Here is a 16,493-nt window from a genome sequence, read left to right on the forward strand (position 1 = left end):
TTTTGGGGTACGGTGCATACGTACGTGATTTTGGAGTACGGTGCTTGTACGGTGCGTACACGACCAGTACCCCTTCATCGCGTGTGTACGCACTGTACCCCACTTTCCGTGCCATCCGTACGCACCGTACATACGCACCGTACCCCTGTATTCATGGGGTGTACGACGCGTACATGAGGGGGTCTGTCTCGTACTGTTTTCGGGGCGTACAAGGTTTTTCCGGCACTTTTTGGCTCTTGTAAAAAAAGAGCTGTATGGAGTGCCGTTTGTACGAATCGTACTTGCCGGGTTGTAAACTGCTGCCGGGAATACATGGGAACGTCGTGTACAGAGCAATCCGAATCGGAATCGCTTCTATATACGAGTTGTATGGTCTTTTTTACAATTTGTATGGAGTGCGTCTATTTGTACGGATCGTACTTCCTAGGTTGTAGGGGCCTCCTTACAAGTACGAGTTGTATGGGGAAAACGCTCCATACCACGATTTGTACAGCGTTTTTCCAGGATCGGAATCGGCCCCTTTGTGTTTGCTCCTGTGTGGCAGGAGTTTTGAAAAGAATCCCACCAAGCAGGAGTAAACACAGGTTTCCCTGTTCGTGCCGGTGCAGGCAGAGAAACCACTATGTTCCGGGGGTAGCTAGTGAGCCAGGCTGGGGAGGATTGGGTCCCCGGGGTTGTTAATGGCTCAAGAAATAGGGTTGCATGGCCCCCCTTCCTTTTCAAAAGGTTCACGGCCCCGGAGGATGGAGTCCCAGGCCCAAAAGCAGCCCGCGGAGGGGGGCTGAGTACCCCCTCCCCCTCCAGAACACATTGATCCCTGAGGGATGGGGTCACAGGGGCTGAAAACAGACCATGGAGGAGGACCACATGCCCCCTCCCCTGAAAAAGACATTGGGCCAATGGGATCGGGGTCACCTGGGCCAAAATCAGCCAGGAGCGGTGCCAAGCACGACCACCCCTCCTCAAAAAACAAAACCCCTTCCCCTTCATGCCCTGGCCTACCCCGTTTTATTTTTCATTTTGCTGAGGATCTTCAGGACGTTTGCAGCAACCCCACCACCAGGCCTAGAGGGTCAAGGTATTCCTACCTGTCTCCCTTATGTCTTTTATTTTAAACTTTTTTAAGACTCAGAACTGAGTCCTGAGTCCTATGATGGCTGCCACCATTTCCTGGTTAAGGTCTGTCAACCAATCAGATCTCAGCTTGAGATCTGTTGGGAGCCATGGAGGCTCCAGGTCCTTAGATATACAATGTTTTTGAGCATTAATTGCTCAAAAACTAATGAAAGGATTTACACCAAAACACAAAACACAAAGGCACTCTTTCTGGATCAAGATCTTGCTTTCTGCCAAATTTAGTGTAAATCCGTTCAGCGGTTTAGGCTGTTGATGTAACTAAAGTTCCTATTTCAGCCTTCGCTTGACAGATACTCCCCAAAACTTTCTATATGCAAACTAGTAAAATAATAGCTTTTTTTTTTTTTTAGTTACTAGAGATTTGTGAGACGACTCCAAAGCATCACCTTCCATATTGATTCATCATCATATACCTGCATTGGTATATTTAGTCATCATATATAAAACAAACTAATTAGATTAGCAAGAGTGTATAAGTACATTTTAATGTGAAGGCACACACCCTCAACTTTATGAACGATATTTGAAGCAGTTATATCTGACTATATAGGTCTCATTTAGTAATGAACGACTTGAGTTCTTGCAGCTTTGTGATAGGCTAGTTAAGCAGTTGCGTCTGACTTGAAAAGGAACATCTAATAATGTTTTGAAGGGCTGTTGTCCTGTTAAAGACTTTAACCTGTTGCTTCTAACTCAAAAGGGCATAAAGAAATGACATGAGGTACTATAGGTATGCGAATGTCAGACCTATTAGTTTTGTCAATGCTTGTTTCAATTGTTGTAGCGGATTCATGGTCTAGAAGGAATACTTCAAATTAACATGTTGTTGAAGCTCGTGGCTGTGTGGAGGTGCTGCATCATCAACTTGTAATTATTTAGCAAATGTTAAAAAGGGCAATTGCAGTAAAGGAGAACGTCTCAAATTAATATGAAGTAAGTAAAGACAATTTCAGTTTTCGGCGTTGGTGCTTTTGCTTGATATTCAGTCATTGCCTGAACAGGAAATGTGAGAGAAACATAAAAGAGCCAACCCTTGTTCTACCTTGAATCCTGGGTGCACCAAGAAATTGAAGAATAATGGTTCTCAAGGAGTCATTTATTTAACTCAAGTCATCTTTTCATAAGCGCATATGGTACCTCTTTTACAAGGTACAGTCGCTCCTGGGAGGCGCGGATCTTCTCGTTCACTGTGTATCAGCACGATAGCTTACTAGCATGGGCATTTCTGGGGGACGGGCGTGTGTGTGCATTTTTAGCTGAGATATCGATAATCTAAGACGTGATTTCTAACGCCCCAAGTCTTTATGGGTCTGCTCACAAATACGCGGCCCATTGCACCGTTACATCGTTTTCAAGTCACATGTTTACCATTCTGAATGAAGGTTCCAATTAAGTGTTCATCGCGTTTGTTGCTTCCTGTGTGTTTAAATTAGAAGGTAATAGAAGGTATGGTTCCAAAAGTATGTGGTCAGATTTTGTAACATTTCACTAACACACATTTTTTATTTTGAAAAAAGTCAAAATGAAAACAAATTCTTTACAAAAACTTGAATGTTTTAATAACAACTTGTAGAGATAAAATTTATACAGCACCTAGGCATGTAATACCGTACATTCTCTGCAGTCTCACACCAACTGCATAAACATTCTTACATTTTTTACCATTGTTAAGAAATAAATGTACTGCTGAACGTTCCCAAACTGTGGTAGATAAGACATGTCAATGTCATGTAAACACGGTAAGTCATAAAAAGGTGGCATTTGGCCACAATGCTGGACTTGAATATGCAGTAAATTATCATTTTCACCTTAAATGAATATTGTAAACACACTGTTAATGGGACATTGCAGTGGATCGATTCTTTGAAAAGAAGTAGATCTCGTAATGTACTATGCTAAATTCCACGGCCTTAAATTATTTATCAGAAAGGTGCATCATGCTTCCAAAAGCAATAGACGCAACGTTATTAAATAATACAAAAATCAGGTAAGTTAGAGTCTTGTTTTAAGAATGGACATTTTCTAAAGGTTTAAACAAAGTGTCTAAAAAATTAACAGCATATAATGCTATTCTTATGTTACCTCCTGATTCAAATACTTTAATTTGGCAAATTATGTTAATCTCATAAACACCATTTATGTGTTAATTGTTCTATAGTTAAATGTAAGCTGGTTCTTCATACAATCAACCTGTTTCTTTTTCTTTCAAAAGCAACAAAGAGTCCATTATGGTGTTGATGGTGATGTCAGATTTCTGAATGGGGCCCATTCAGGAAAAGTGTTGAGGTCAAACATGGGAATTCCCCAAGTATACAGTCCAAATAAAAGAATTATAAGGCTGATAACATTGACTCCAAGACCAGTCTTCATCTATTCGAGCAAGAAAAAAACAAAATTATAATTAATACAAATAAGTCAGAAATGTTTCGTTTTCAATTATATTTTAGTAACACTTTATGCCAACAATAATACAACATAAGCACAAAATAAAGCGGAAACAACAACATTATAGTGCACACATGTGGATAGTAGGTCCACGAAGGCCTGACGTCTGCCAAATTTTCAGGATACCGCTAAAAGATAAATTAAGAGGCAGCAAAACAATATAAAACTCATGTACACACTCAGTAGTTATCCTGAGTATTTGCCATGTATCAAGCCTTTCTGGACCTACGTTGGACAAACTGGGTTCGTATATCCTCATATGTTACCTGTTTGGTTGCTTTTGCTGCACAAAATTCAATATAAAGTCGCATGAAAATGCACATTTCACAATGTTTTACCAAGGTTAAAGGATGGTCTCTTGTGAGTCAGGGGCTATCCTCACACTCCACAATGGTAATCAATAGCATATCACACGCAGTACAGCTGGATATATTCTATACACATGCACCTTATACGGAAAACATTTCACATTCTGTGTCAAATATGGATTTCATCATCATGACGGGAGCCCCAAACCTTTCTGCAGTTGTACCATTTTTAAAGGCTACTAGTATTATGTGAACTACCTAATTATGTATGAAGTTCATCTAAATTATGGGGAAACAAGGTAAACAATGCAGCACATTGTCTTCTTTCTGAATCTCTTGGAGCCAAAAACATTTACTGTGAAAATTATGCAGCAAATTATTGGGCATATTTGGAAAATAACGTGTGCACTATGTGTCCCCAGAGTGCCGTGCTGTGAGGTGCAAGCATTTGCATTGAATTATAACCCAGTGCCCACAGTGCTTTTCCATTTCAAGACACCAAGATGTTCTTTGATTTATGTATGTTTATTCATAATCATGCTGCGATTTCTTTTCAATCAAAAAGAATCCAGTGTCCTAAATACCGTTGTGAGCATTATTCATTATTATACCAAAACTACAGTGCATTTCGGCCTGCACGTCCTTCATCTGGTGGAAATTCCATCATTTTCCATGTATTCATTCATGAAACTCTGATTAAACTTTAAGAGACCTTCCGCTGCTGTGTGCTGTACCGTCTACCCCAGCCGTGAAAATAAAATGGTATGTATTTATCAGATGGCAAATAACATGACTTGTCTGTTTTTAAACACAAGAAAACTGTTATACCTGCTGCTCAGCCGGTGTGACTGTGGTGGTGGAATGTTGGTGTCTGAGGTGGCTGTGGAATGTTGGTGAGTGAAAGAGTCAGTTGGAGAATGGGCTGAGCAGCAGGAAGGCTGCTCCTGGTGTGACTCTTCATAACATCTTATCTAATAAACCTACTTAATTAATGAACCCTGGAGTTGGACGTGCCTTCTTCTACAACATATTTTGGCGACGATTTAAGAAGAATCTATGCATGCAAGTGGATTGAAACCAAAACTACAAGTAGTTACAGCCTGAAAAATCTACTTGAAGAAAATCTTTAAAGGAACCTAAAAGTATAGAGTAGGACAGTATGCCCACCTACTTTCAAGCTTTTCTCGGAATCTTTACATGAGATACAGTTCTAAATCCACCTCTTAACATCATAATCCATTTTACACCAAAAATTCTCCACCACCCTTTTGAGAGTGAAAGTTTGTCCCATATGGCCTTCATGTGCTAAGGCGATTAATTTATGTCTCAGTGTCACAGGTGAACGAATATCTCACACCTGACAAGAATGTTGTCAGGATCAACAGACAAGTCTTCTACCACTTTAGAATATGGGTTGACATCATCAGAATACGTACTCTCCCTCTTGACACCCTCATTGATCATTCTGGTTACAGCTTTGAGTTCTTGATCTTTGTCTAAAGATTCGAACCCCTCACGTTTGGAGATTGCACTGTGCATACCAGTTAAGATCTCAACAACACTTGCCACAACTTCGTCTGTGAATACTTCGCTTCCTTCACACATTTGTCCAGTAACCTGGAAAGGCAATCAGCCACTTTATTTTTCCAGCCAGGCAAATATTCAACTGTGAAATCACATTCTTGTAACTTGACAGCTAATCTAGCGAGGTGAGCTGAACATTCTTAAAACCATTGGGTGCCAGCACCTTCAACAAAGGTTTGTGATCCGGTCTGAGAATCACTCTAAACCCCCATATAAAAGTGTGAAAATGAGAAGTGGCCTAAACAGCTGCCAATGCCTCCCACTCGATGCCTGAGTAATTCATATCGGTGTTAGAGAGAGAGGAGACGCAAAGGCAACTGTTCTTTCAACTCCACCATGTATCTGTGACAGGACGGCATTCACACCAACTGCGCTTGCGTCCACGGTGAGTTAAGTCTTCAAATTACACTGAAATGGAGCAAAGATTTTTGCATTGGAAATCTCTTCCTTAATACCAGAGTACGCTTTGTCTTGAGAAGTTCCCCACTCAAAGTTACGCCCTTTCCTAAGTAAAGCTCGCAAGGGTTCAGACTTAGTGGCAAAATACTTTACAAATTTTGAGTAATATTCTACCATTCTCATGAAGGAGCGTAGCATATATATATATATATCAATGAGCGTTTGTGCATTGACAATGGTAAATACAAGGTTGAGTTTCGGTCTCACTCCTTCACTGGAAATGCGGTATCCAAGGTATTCAACTTCACTCACCAGAAAATTGCACTTCTCTTTGTGCAAAGTGAGACCATCCTCTAACAATTTGCCAAGAACTATACGTAAGGTGTCTCCCTGCCTGCTGTGTACAAGGATATGGGTTGCTGGTTCGTTTAGCATGTGCTGGAAATGCCGTTAGCACACTAGAAGCAGCTTGAAGTGCTGTTGTGAGAAACCGAAGTTGCAGTTGATGGTGTCGATTACAGGAAAATAATAGGTTGTTAAGACCAGAGGAAATGAGGTAACTGTTGCAGATATGTTATGCAGCATTTTAAAGAGGAACTGAGGTAATTTTGAGAAAATACTAGCCGTTACTATTGCACCATTTAAAAGGGCCGCAGACAGTGTTGTGTTGTCCCTTGTAAAATCTTACCTTGGTGTGAAGGTTCAGTGGAGTTCTCCTTGGTCTCTATGGTGTTTCCTCATATGTTTCCTCATATGTGTGCTGCGCAGCCATGTTACAGCACCAACGTTACTGGAGCCCCCCGGCGCTCCATGAGTATACGTGCTGCCATCTTCTTCTGCTTTTCAACTTTATGGCACTCTACGTCGAGTAAGCCCTGACTGTGCTCGATGTTGCCGGTGAGCTTCCCTTCATCGGAGGAGTCATGGTGAAATTTGGTGTTGCATACGCTGGTGTGTGTTCCCTCTTCCTTTGGTTATATGGTGAACCGTTTTAGTATTACGGTCAACAAGTCGACGAAAGGAGTTTAATTTTATAACCTATTCATGTGTTCTGCACGTGCTGACCTCTCTAATGCTGATTGCATAACACGGATGATTTTGGTTTCTCTTCACTATGGATTTAACCCATGGACGAAATGATTTATCTTGAAATTGCGAGAAAAAAAACGGTGTTTTGTTCATCGAGCAGTTTCAGTAAGCCAATGACTTGTCAATTTTTGTATAGCAGTGTTTGGGTTGGGAGAGTGTGACTTATTAGTGTTTAGTGCTTGTTAATTTGCAGCCATGGTATTTAGGTTGTTCATATTAATGGGTACATCCACCAGTTAATATATTTTATTGGTGTGCAGTGAAATAACTGTTTGGAGCACGTCTCCCGACATGTGGGATGGTACAATTACCACCAACTGTTGCGATTGTGTTGTTGTCTACCACTTTTACGTGGTTGTGGGATGGTGCAGCAATATCACCCACCGTGGAGTTTGTGGGATGATGCAATATTTTCCTCCACTTTTGATGTTACGTTTGCGATGATTTGGGTGGAAGGGTTTATGTTTTCACAAGTTCATTCCACTCTTACTACAGGTAAGGGTGAAGAGCGGAGAGGAAGCCTAATTTTTTTAATTAATCTACCCTGGAGTTAGACGTGCCTTCTTCTACAACAAGCATTGGAAATGCAATAGGTCTCGCATTAGAAAAGTTGGAGCTATTGGTCTTGTAAATGACAATTATTTTATTTATGCGTTGGTTTTTAAAATAGCTAAATTGATAGCTTTGTCATTTACAATGCCAATAGTTATAACTTTCGCGAATGTGACACCTATAGCATTTGTAATGCAACATGTTTTGTATTTACGTGACTTAGATGTATTGATATTACAAATAACAATGGCTTTTAATTTTTTCAAATAATTAATACTTAAATAAAAGTGATTGTAATTTATAATGGCAATAGCTTAAACTTTTGAAAATAACTTTTGTGTATTTTATTGTGATGAAAATCCAAGAACAGAAGTGAAATATTAAAAATTTTTTTTGACATTTGTAAAAAAGCTTGAAACATTGAGAGAACATATTTGAACCAGTGATGCTGTTGTGGTGCTGAGTGATGCTGTGGTTGCACTGAGTGATGCTGTGGTTGCGCTGAGTGATGCTGTAGTTGCGCTGAGTGATGCTGTAGTTGCGCTGAGTGATGCTGTGGTTGCGCTGAGTGATGCTGTGGTGCGCTGAGTGATGCTGTGGTTGCGCTGAGTGATGCTGTGGTTGCGCTGAGTGATGCTGTGGTTGCGCTGAGTGATACTGTGGTTGTGCTGAGTGGTGCTGTGGTTGCACTGAGTGGTGCTGTGGTGGTGCTGAGTGGTGCTGTGGTGGTGCTGAGTGATGCTGTGGTGGTGCTGGGTGGTGCTATGGTGGTGCTGAGTGGTGCTGTGGTGGTGCTGCTGAGTGGTGCTGTGGTGGTGCTGCTGAGTGATGTTGTGGGGGTGCTGAGTGGTGCTGTGGTGGTAGTGGTGCTGTGCTGGTGCTGAGTGATAATGTGGTGGTGCTGAGTGATAATGTGGTGGTGCTGAGTGGTGATGTGGTGGTGCTGAGTGATGCTGTGGTTGCGCTGAGTGATGCTGTGGTTGCGCTGAGTGATGCTGTGGCTGCGCTGAGTGATGCTGTGGTGGTGCTGAGTGGTGCTGTGGTGGTGCTGAGTGGTGGTGCTGAGTGGTGGTGCTGAGTGGTGGTGTGGTGGTGCTGAGTGATGCTGTGGTGGTGCTGTGGTGGTGCTGAGTGATGCTGTGGTGGTGCTGCTGAGTGGTGCTGTGGTGGTGCTGCTGAGTGATGTTGTGGTGGTGCTGAGTGGTGCTGCGGTGGTGCTGCTGAGTGGTGCTGTGGTGGTGCTGCTGAGTGATGTTGTGGTGGTGCTGAGTGGTGCTGTGGTGGTGGTGGTGTTGTGGTGGTGCTGAGTGATAATGTGGTGGTGCTGAGTGATAATGTGGTGGTGCTGAGTGGTGCTGTGGTGGTGCTGAGTGGTGCTGTGGTGGTGCTGAGTGATGCTGTGGTGGTGCTGAGTGATGCTGTGGTAGCGCATAGTGATGTTGTGGTGCCCCTGAATGATGCTGTGGTGCTGCGATAGATAGATAGAGTGGGGGCGATAGATAGATAGAGTGAGGGCGATAGATAGATAGAGTGAGGGCGATAGATAGAGTGAGGGCGATAGATAGATAGAGTGAGGGCGATAGATAGATAGAGAGAGGGCGATAGATAGATAGAGGGCGATAGATAGATAGAGGGAGGGCGATAGAAAGAGGGAGGGCGATAGATAGAGGGAGGGCAATAGATAGAGGGAGGGCGGTAGAGTGAGTGAGGGCGGTAGAGTGAGTGAGGGCGGTAGAGAGGGTGAGGGGGTGTGAGGGTGAGGGGATGTGTGAGGGGGTGTGAGGGGGTGTGAGGGTATGTGAGGGTGAGGGGGTGTGAGGTTGAGGGGGTGTGAGGGTGAGGGTGTGTGAGGGTGTGAGGGTGAGGGTGTGTGGGTGAGTGAGGGTGTGTGAGGGTGAGGAGGGTGAGGGGGGTGAGGGTGAGTGAGGGTCAAACCTGTTTCCGCATCTCAGATGCTTAAGGGGAAAAAATAATCTGCTTGCACAAGTCCACCATTGGTCTTTCAAAATAAATAAATACCCCAAAGAGATGCTTTTGCCCAGCAGATTATGCGTTATGAACTCATGAACCAGTAAACATACTCAATAAAAACTAGTGCTGCACTAGAATCACCGGCAGAAATTAGTTGCCATGAAATATACAATCACAACATTGCTACATTAAACGGATTGCACTGTTGTTATTCTGCACCAGCATTTATAGATTACATGGAATTCATCGTGGCAAAGTTACACAGACATTTGGACTCACTGCCCTTCATTGCAAAACATACTTTTCGTATTTTCCAGGTAGTGCTCATATCAGTGAAAAATTGTACAGACAGCAGAAGAATAAATATTGCATCAATATTTCACAGGGAACTGTGTAATCTATTCAAACAGCCCAAAAGTGACCTACCAATGACTCATTAGAAATAGACACAAGTTCTGAAAAATATACATGACTATTCCTTAACAGGACATTTCCACTCGTTTCACTCTTACACAAATTAAAGGGTCGAAATTTAGATGGAGGCCAGGGTCGTGGGGAGCGCACCGCCGTGAAATTAAATTTATGGACTGCAGTGGGACACGAGAGCCCCGCAAAGCGGAAAAAACAAGTTCATTTCAAATATAGAGACTGGCCTCTCCTTTACAAACACCCACTGGAGGGTGACAGCAGTCAAAAGAACAGGATTATTGACAGCCACCTCGGGAAAGGTCAATGAACTTTGAACCACAAGTCCCAGCATACCTGCAGGCTGTACACCAAAGTCAGTCCACCTGGGGGCAGGTACTGCAGATTCAAATGGGGAACTTGGTGCGAGGAAGCTGCCATAATCAGTTCCGGTCCGTGATCAAGAGGCAGGAGCCTCGAAACACGTAGGACCTTGCATTAATTACATTGAAAGGAACGCCGGTTTCTAATGAATAAACGGACCCCGTAGCAAAAGAAGCAGTGAGTCCTACTTGTGTTTTTGTGTGCGCCCCAAGCTAATGGCAACTCTTCATGTGATATATATATATATATATTCTCTCCACCAAGGTTGCCCTTATGAAGCCACCACACAAGTAAGGGTTACCGCACACGACGCCACAGGTGATCGGCTGTCAGCATGTTGAAATCCTTCACAGCAGCCATACGCGTTTCAAGCTAATAAAGCTCTTGTTCACTGGCCAAATGATGAAATGTAGGGACTCTTGAATAAAATTGCTGTTCAAAACGTTCAAAGTCAAAGTCTGATTCATGAAAAAACCCAACCAAATTGGGCTTCTTTGCAGAAAAAATGGAAAGAGTTAAAGAAATACTGAAGTGGTATAACAATAAGAGCAAGATGAAAGGAAGTATGTGATTTGTTAACTAGAGTAACATAAGTAAGAGCACATGGTGAGGAGTAGCCATTTTACCTACTTTTCTACTGAGAGAAGAGGTGGTTTACAAGAGTTCTGACAGAAGATTTTAAATGAAAACAGATGCAACCAGACATAGAAATAAAACTGAGAGAGCAGCAAAGAGCTTTTACAGGTTTGTTAATTAGATTGTGGTACATAAAAAAATATTCAGAAAATTAAATATTGAATGTATGTGGGGTGAAAGAAAATGTGTAGCTTTGAGACAGTATAGTAGAAAGGAAAAAGAAGGCTGCTTAGATGAGAATATTAGCTCAAAATGCATTGAGCAGAAAAGGAGAAAAAGGAATTGCTATACTGACTGTATGTTAATTGTATTATGCTAGTATGAATGAATGTGTTTTCTTATAGTATATAATTTAATAGTATGCAATTTGCACACACTCAGTCAGGGAGGCACTTATAGGCCTAGTTACACGCTCACAATAGCAGTTATGTTATTACCCATCTAGCCAGACACTGACTGCCCCAATCAATCACACACCCATTTACTCATGTGTACATCCAAGTTTGAGTACTAGTTCGCCTTTAGAGTCTGGGGGGAAATCTGCAGATTGCAACCTACACCACAAGAAGAGGTTAAAGAGGACTACTCTAGTACTCTTGAAAAGGGAGAACCGTGATTATAGTTGCCTTAGAATCAGGGCCCCACTGGATTGTGGTTTTCAGATGGAGGGAGAGGGGTGGAGAAATGAGTGAGTAAAGTCTCCAAAGGAGTAAGGGAATCCCCCAGAAAGATACTTCTATATTGGATACGGTGCAGGAAGTACTGTCTCCTCCCAAACCCAGTCCCCTGAGGAACTCAAAGACAGACAGGCTGAGTGGGACCTGAGGCTGTAGCTGGCCAGTTGGGTGTAGAGGAGAGAAGAAGTGAGGCTACGAGAGCTTTGGAGGAGAAAAAGGGGCTTGCTGGCTGGAGTGTGAAGGAGGTGCACTTGAAGGCCAAATAATTGTTGGAGTCTACAAAAATAGAGTGATCATCACTGTTGTATACAGTGTAGAAGAAGGAGTTATTATATTCAGAGACTTGGAGCCTGACTTTAAGGAGAGGTTTGATATAGACAAGTTGTTTCTGGCATAAGTAGTAGTTGTAGAGGTACACAGGATCTCGTCGAAGGATTGTAGAGGTGCCTTTGGAGTGAACATATTGGATCTAGAGAAGGGGAAGAGGCTGAGGTATCCCACTATAAAGGAGGTCCTTGTTAGTAAATATGAATTAACCCCAAAGGAGTGCATGTCAAAATTTAGGGTTAGTCCGAAACGGTGTGACTACTACTGGGAGGATTTTATGGCGTACCTTTGCATTGTTTCTTAAAAGTACCGTTGTTTTTTTAGGAAGGTGTTTTATACTTTTCACAGAAAACTGAGAAGAAGCAACTTGAAAAAACATTTCTCCAGGCACTCATTGGAGTTCTTTTAGCTTGTTTGATGTGATATAGTTGGTATGCAGACAGAATATCGAGTTGGAAATGTCCACTCACACAAATTTTGAGTTGGAAGTATTGTGACACAGAAATATCAACAGCAAGAATAGCGTAGTCAAGAATATCGACTTTTAGGTAAGAAATATAATTTTTTTAAAATAGAGAAGTAATGATATTGTTCGTAAAAATATAGGGCCCGATTACGATGGCGGAAGGCCCGCCAGCCGTGCGGGGGCTGGCCCTCGGCCATCGGACAACTATTCCCCACCTGGCATATTAGGATGGCGGGGGAACCGGACCGCGACCATGGCGGGCATAAAGGCCACCCACCACGGATCCGCCACAGGCAATCATTCTGATTGCATGGCAGAACGATCAACATCTGTAAAATGGTGGAGGTGCCTTGCAGGCTCCGCCCACCAAATTACGATGCTGGCGTCAGCCAGCATTGCCATGACGGTGGACCCGCAATTGAAAGGCTGGCGGGGATTGGTTTTGGTGGTCTGTTGCGGGCCCATCTTGTGTTGGGGATAGATGGTGGTGCACTGGGAGGGGTACCTATGCTACCCCCTTTATTTCCCTGCACTAAGTGGCAGGCATGGATGCAGGAGTTTCCTAAATACCACTCCACCTTCACCCTTCGCCTTGTTTTTATTACTGCCAGAGGCTCAAATATTAAAGTTAATCCCTTTGGGGACTGGGACCACTGGACAGTTTTCAACTTCACCTTCACTTCACCTTCACTGCACACTCAGTAATATAACAGCTCTGCTGTAATACAGGCGTAGTAGCACACCAGGGACACACTCGGTGTCACCAGGTGGGCCCGATGATGAAGCATGCCACCAACTAGGTTGGTGGGTGAGGGCTTGATGAAAAAGAAAGAAGTTTGCCTTCTCTCTTTTTCTGTCAACAACACACAGCTCTGAGTCTCAAATCAGGTCTTGACAGACTAGTTCTCATTGATTTAACAATAGTATTTTTTACCCCTCTGCTATATAACACTTTCCCTATTGTTGCATTAAGTGGAGTGGGAATAGTATTATTTTCCCCTCCGCTATCCAACACTTTCCCTACTGTTGTACACACTGGAGTGGGAATAGTCATTTTTACCCCCGCCCATTATCCAACATTTTCCCTACTGCTGCACTCACTGGAGTGGGAACAGTAATTTGTATTCCTCCACTAGCCAACACTTTCCCTACTGTTGCACTAACTGGAGTGGGAATAGTAATTTTTACCCCTTCGCTATCCAACACTTTCCCTACTGTTGCACTCACTGGAGTGGGAATAATATTTTTAACCCCTCTGCTATTCAACACGTTCCCTAATGTTGCACTCACTGGAGTTGGAATAGTAATTTTTACCCCTCTGCTATCCAAACTTTCCCTACTGTTGCACACACTGGAGTGGGAATAGTATTTTTTACCTCTCCGCTATCCAACACTTTCCCTATTGTTGGACTAACTTGTGTGGGAATAGTATTTTCTACCCCTCCGCTATCCAACACTTTCCCTATTGTTGCACTAAGTGGAGTGGGAATATTATTTTTTACCCCTCTGCCATCCAACAGTTTCCCTACTGTTGTACTCACTGGAGTGGAAATAGTCCCTTTTACCCCTCCACTATCCAACATTTTCCCTACTGCTGCACTCACTGGAGTGGGATTAGTTATATTTATTCCTCCGCTATCCAACACTTTCTCTACTGTTGCACTAACTGGAGTGGGAATAGTAATTTTTACCCTTCCGCTATCCAACACTTTCCCTAATTTTTCACTCACTGTAGTGGGAATAGTAATTTTTGCCCCTCTGCTATCCAACACTTTCCCTACTGTTGCACTCACTGGAGTGGGAATAGTAATTTTTACCCCTCCGCTATCCAACACTTTCCATACTGTTACACACACTAGAGTGTCAATAGTCTTTTTTATTCCTCTGCTATCCAACATTTTCCCTACTGTTGCGCTAACTGGAGTGGGAATAGTACATTTTACCCCTCTGCTATCCAACTCTTTCCCTACTGTTGCAATGACTTGAGTGGAAAATTTAAGTTTAAAGACTTTTAAATAGTTTAATGTTTTAATTTGAAATATATTTTATGTTACTGGTATATATATATATATATATATATATATATATATATATATATATATATATGCTTATTCATTCATGTGACCAATGACCTTTTTAAAAACAGCTTGCACCTACGCACTTTGCATACTGCTTCCTCCCGTGATCAAGGCAGAGCGCCGAAACATGTAGGGCTATGGGAAGCATTGGTGCTGCTGTGTCCTTGATTAAGAGGCTGCTGACTCCGGAAACGGGCCTCTGTGTTTCTGTTCACTTGTAGTGATTTGGCAGGCCTCTCCGTGCCTGCTGTTGAGAGGCTGCCCTGAAGGGTCGGGGCTCCTTGAACGGAGGTTTCTGTTGCGAGATATATATATATATATATTGTTTATCACAGCAGTCCTGAAACTTCGGAGTCCTCAGACGCCTGCGACAGGTACAAACCACAAACGAGCTCCAAACGTTCAATTAGTGCATGAATCTTTTATTCCATAGTGGCGTTCATCAGTATATATTGTTATATATATTGTTATATATTTAGTAAATTATAAAATAAATAAAATTAATAGTTTATTGTTTTAAAGTAAATATATACGGAGATTCGGAGATTCAAAAGCTTTATTCGATTTTTAAAAGAAAATCATAAAAGCGAAAATTACAGTAAAAAGTGCCCTGAACATTTAATAATTTATACACGATTTTTAAAATACGATAATAAATAGGTGAGAACAAAAGTTTATCAAGTCAAGTCAAGTCAAAATACACTTTATTCGATTTTTGTTAAAATCATAAAAGGCAAGATACAATACAAAACAAATTTTAAAAAACACATCAGTGAATTTGATTACCAATTATGACAATAAATTATTAATCTCATTGTTTCCTAATGTTTACAAATAATTAAAATTGGTTACTGATAAAACCATATTTAAAATAAGATTAAAATAAAGCACTCTGGGGAATTCTTTTGTTCCTTAATCTGAAGGTAGCTGTTAGGAAGCATGCAACACTAAAAATGGTATGGATGTCCGCTAGTGATTGGAGGAAAATTAGCGCTGGCCTTACTTGAGTAAAGCCAGCAGTCTTCAGGACAGGTAATAAATATTTTGCCCTCTCAGCGGTATACAAACCACAAAAAAATTTAAAATGGAGGGTATCCTGGTTCGAAAACTGGTGCCAATCACAGGGCGGACCGTCTTCTGGTTTTGTCCACACGGGAAACTACCAAGTGAATAGTGAATCAAGTTCATCCTAAATTTTGTTAACAAGACTCTGTAAAGTGGGTTGGTAACAATTTTTAAATATGGTTCCAGAGATGAGGTAGTGGTTAAAACCATGTAAGCTCTTACAGAGGGTTTCCTCAGTGCCAACTCTCTCCAGGCAAGCCCTCTCCAGAAATTCCTGCTTAATCCACCTGATGTCTTCCCTTCTGATGTTAGTTGGTACAGCAAAAAGCTCCGGTCTCCCAAGCATAGCAAATGCAGCTCTGATGTATTTCAACCAAGGTATTCTCATGGCCTGGTCCCTGGAGGTTACATCTTTGAGGATAGCATGGTTGAGTGTTAACTCGGGGTTCAACCATGTTTTAGCCCAAAAAAGAAGTGGGGCTAATTTCAGTTTATCAGTAATATAGGTCAAACCCATTTCCTCATGAATCGTAAAAGTAGGGGTGGGTTTGGGGACAGATAAAAATTGTCTAATGAGCCCATTTTCCACCCTCTGGATTTTATCCAGATTTACATATCCCCACAAGGCAGACCCATACATGGCAATTGGGGTGCACTTGCTATTGTATACCTTTATCACTGCCTCCATTGGTTTGGCCCCTAGTCTTTTTGTAAAAGCCAACAGGGCTGATGTTGATTGGGCTAAGCTTATGCTCTTTGCCTTAATCTGGGGGACCCAGGAACCTCTCTGATCAAAAAGAACCCCCAGGTATGGGAAAACAGGGACCCTGGAAAGAACCTCACCCTTACAAATAAAAGATTTTGCATGCAACGTATTTCCTTTGCGGCCTACAATCATGGTGTGTGACTTCATTACGTTAACTTTTAAGTCAAGATTCTCCATAAAGGAGCCAAATCGGTCCAAAAGGGC

At 42.2% G+C, this 16,493-nt stretch overlaps 1 protein-coding gene across 1 annotated transcript in view; it reads right to left on the reverse strand.

Annotated features, from left to right (window-relative positions):
* Nucleotides 1–2,683: 2,683 nt before the first annotated feature.
* Nucleotides 2,684–16,493, reverse strand: part of LOC144822877 (solute carrier family 13 member 1-like) — a 701,886-nt gene continuing 688,076 nt past the window's right edge. The window contains exon 16 of the mRNA XM_078680852.1: nt 2,684–3,507. Within this exon, the coding sequence (XP_078536978.1) occupies nt 3,364–3,507 (144 nt within the window). The 3' untranslated portion in view covers nt 2,684–3,363. The remainder of the gene's footprint in view (nt 3,508–16,493) is intronic.

The sequence above is a fragment of the Lissotriton helveticus genome, chromosome 3_1, assembly GCF_964261635.1.
Source record: "Lissotriton helveticus chromosome 3_1, aLisHel1.1, whole genome shotgun sequence".
NCBI classification, from domain to species: Eukaryota; Metazoa; Chordata; class Amphibia; order Caudata; family Salamandridae; genus Lissotriton; species Lissotriton helveticus.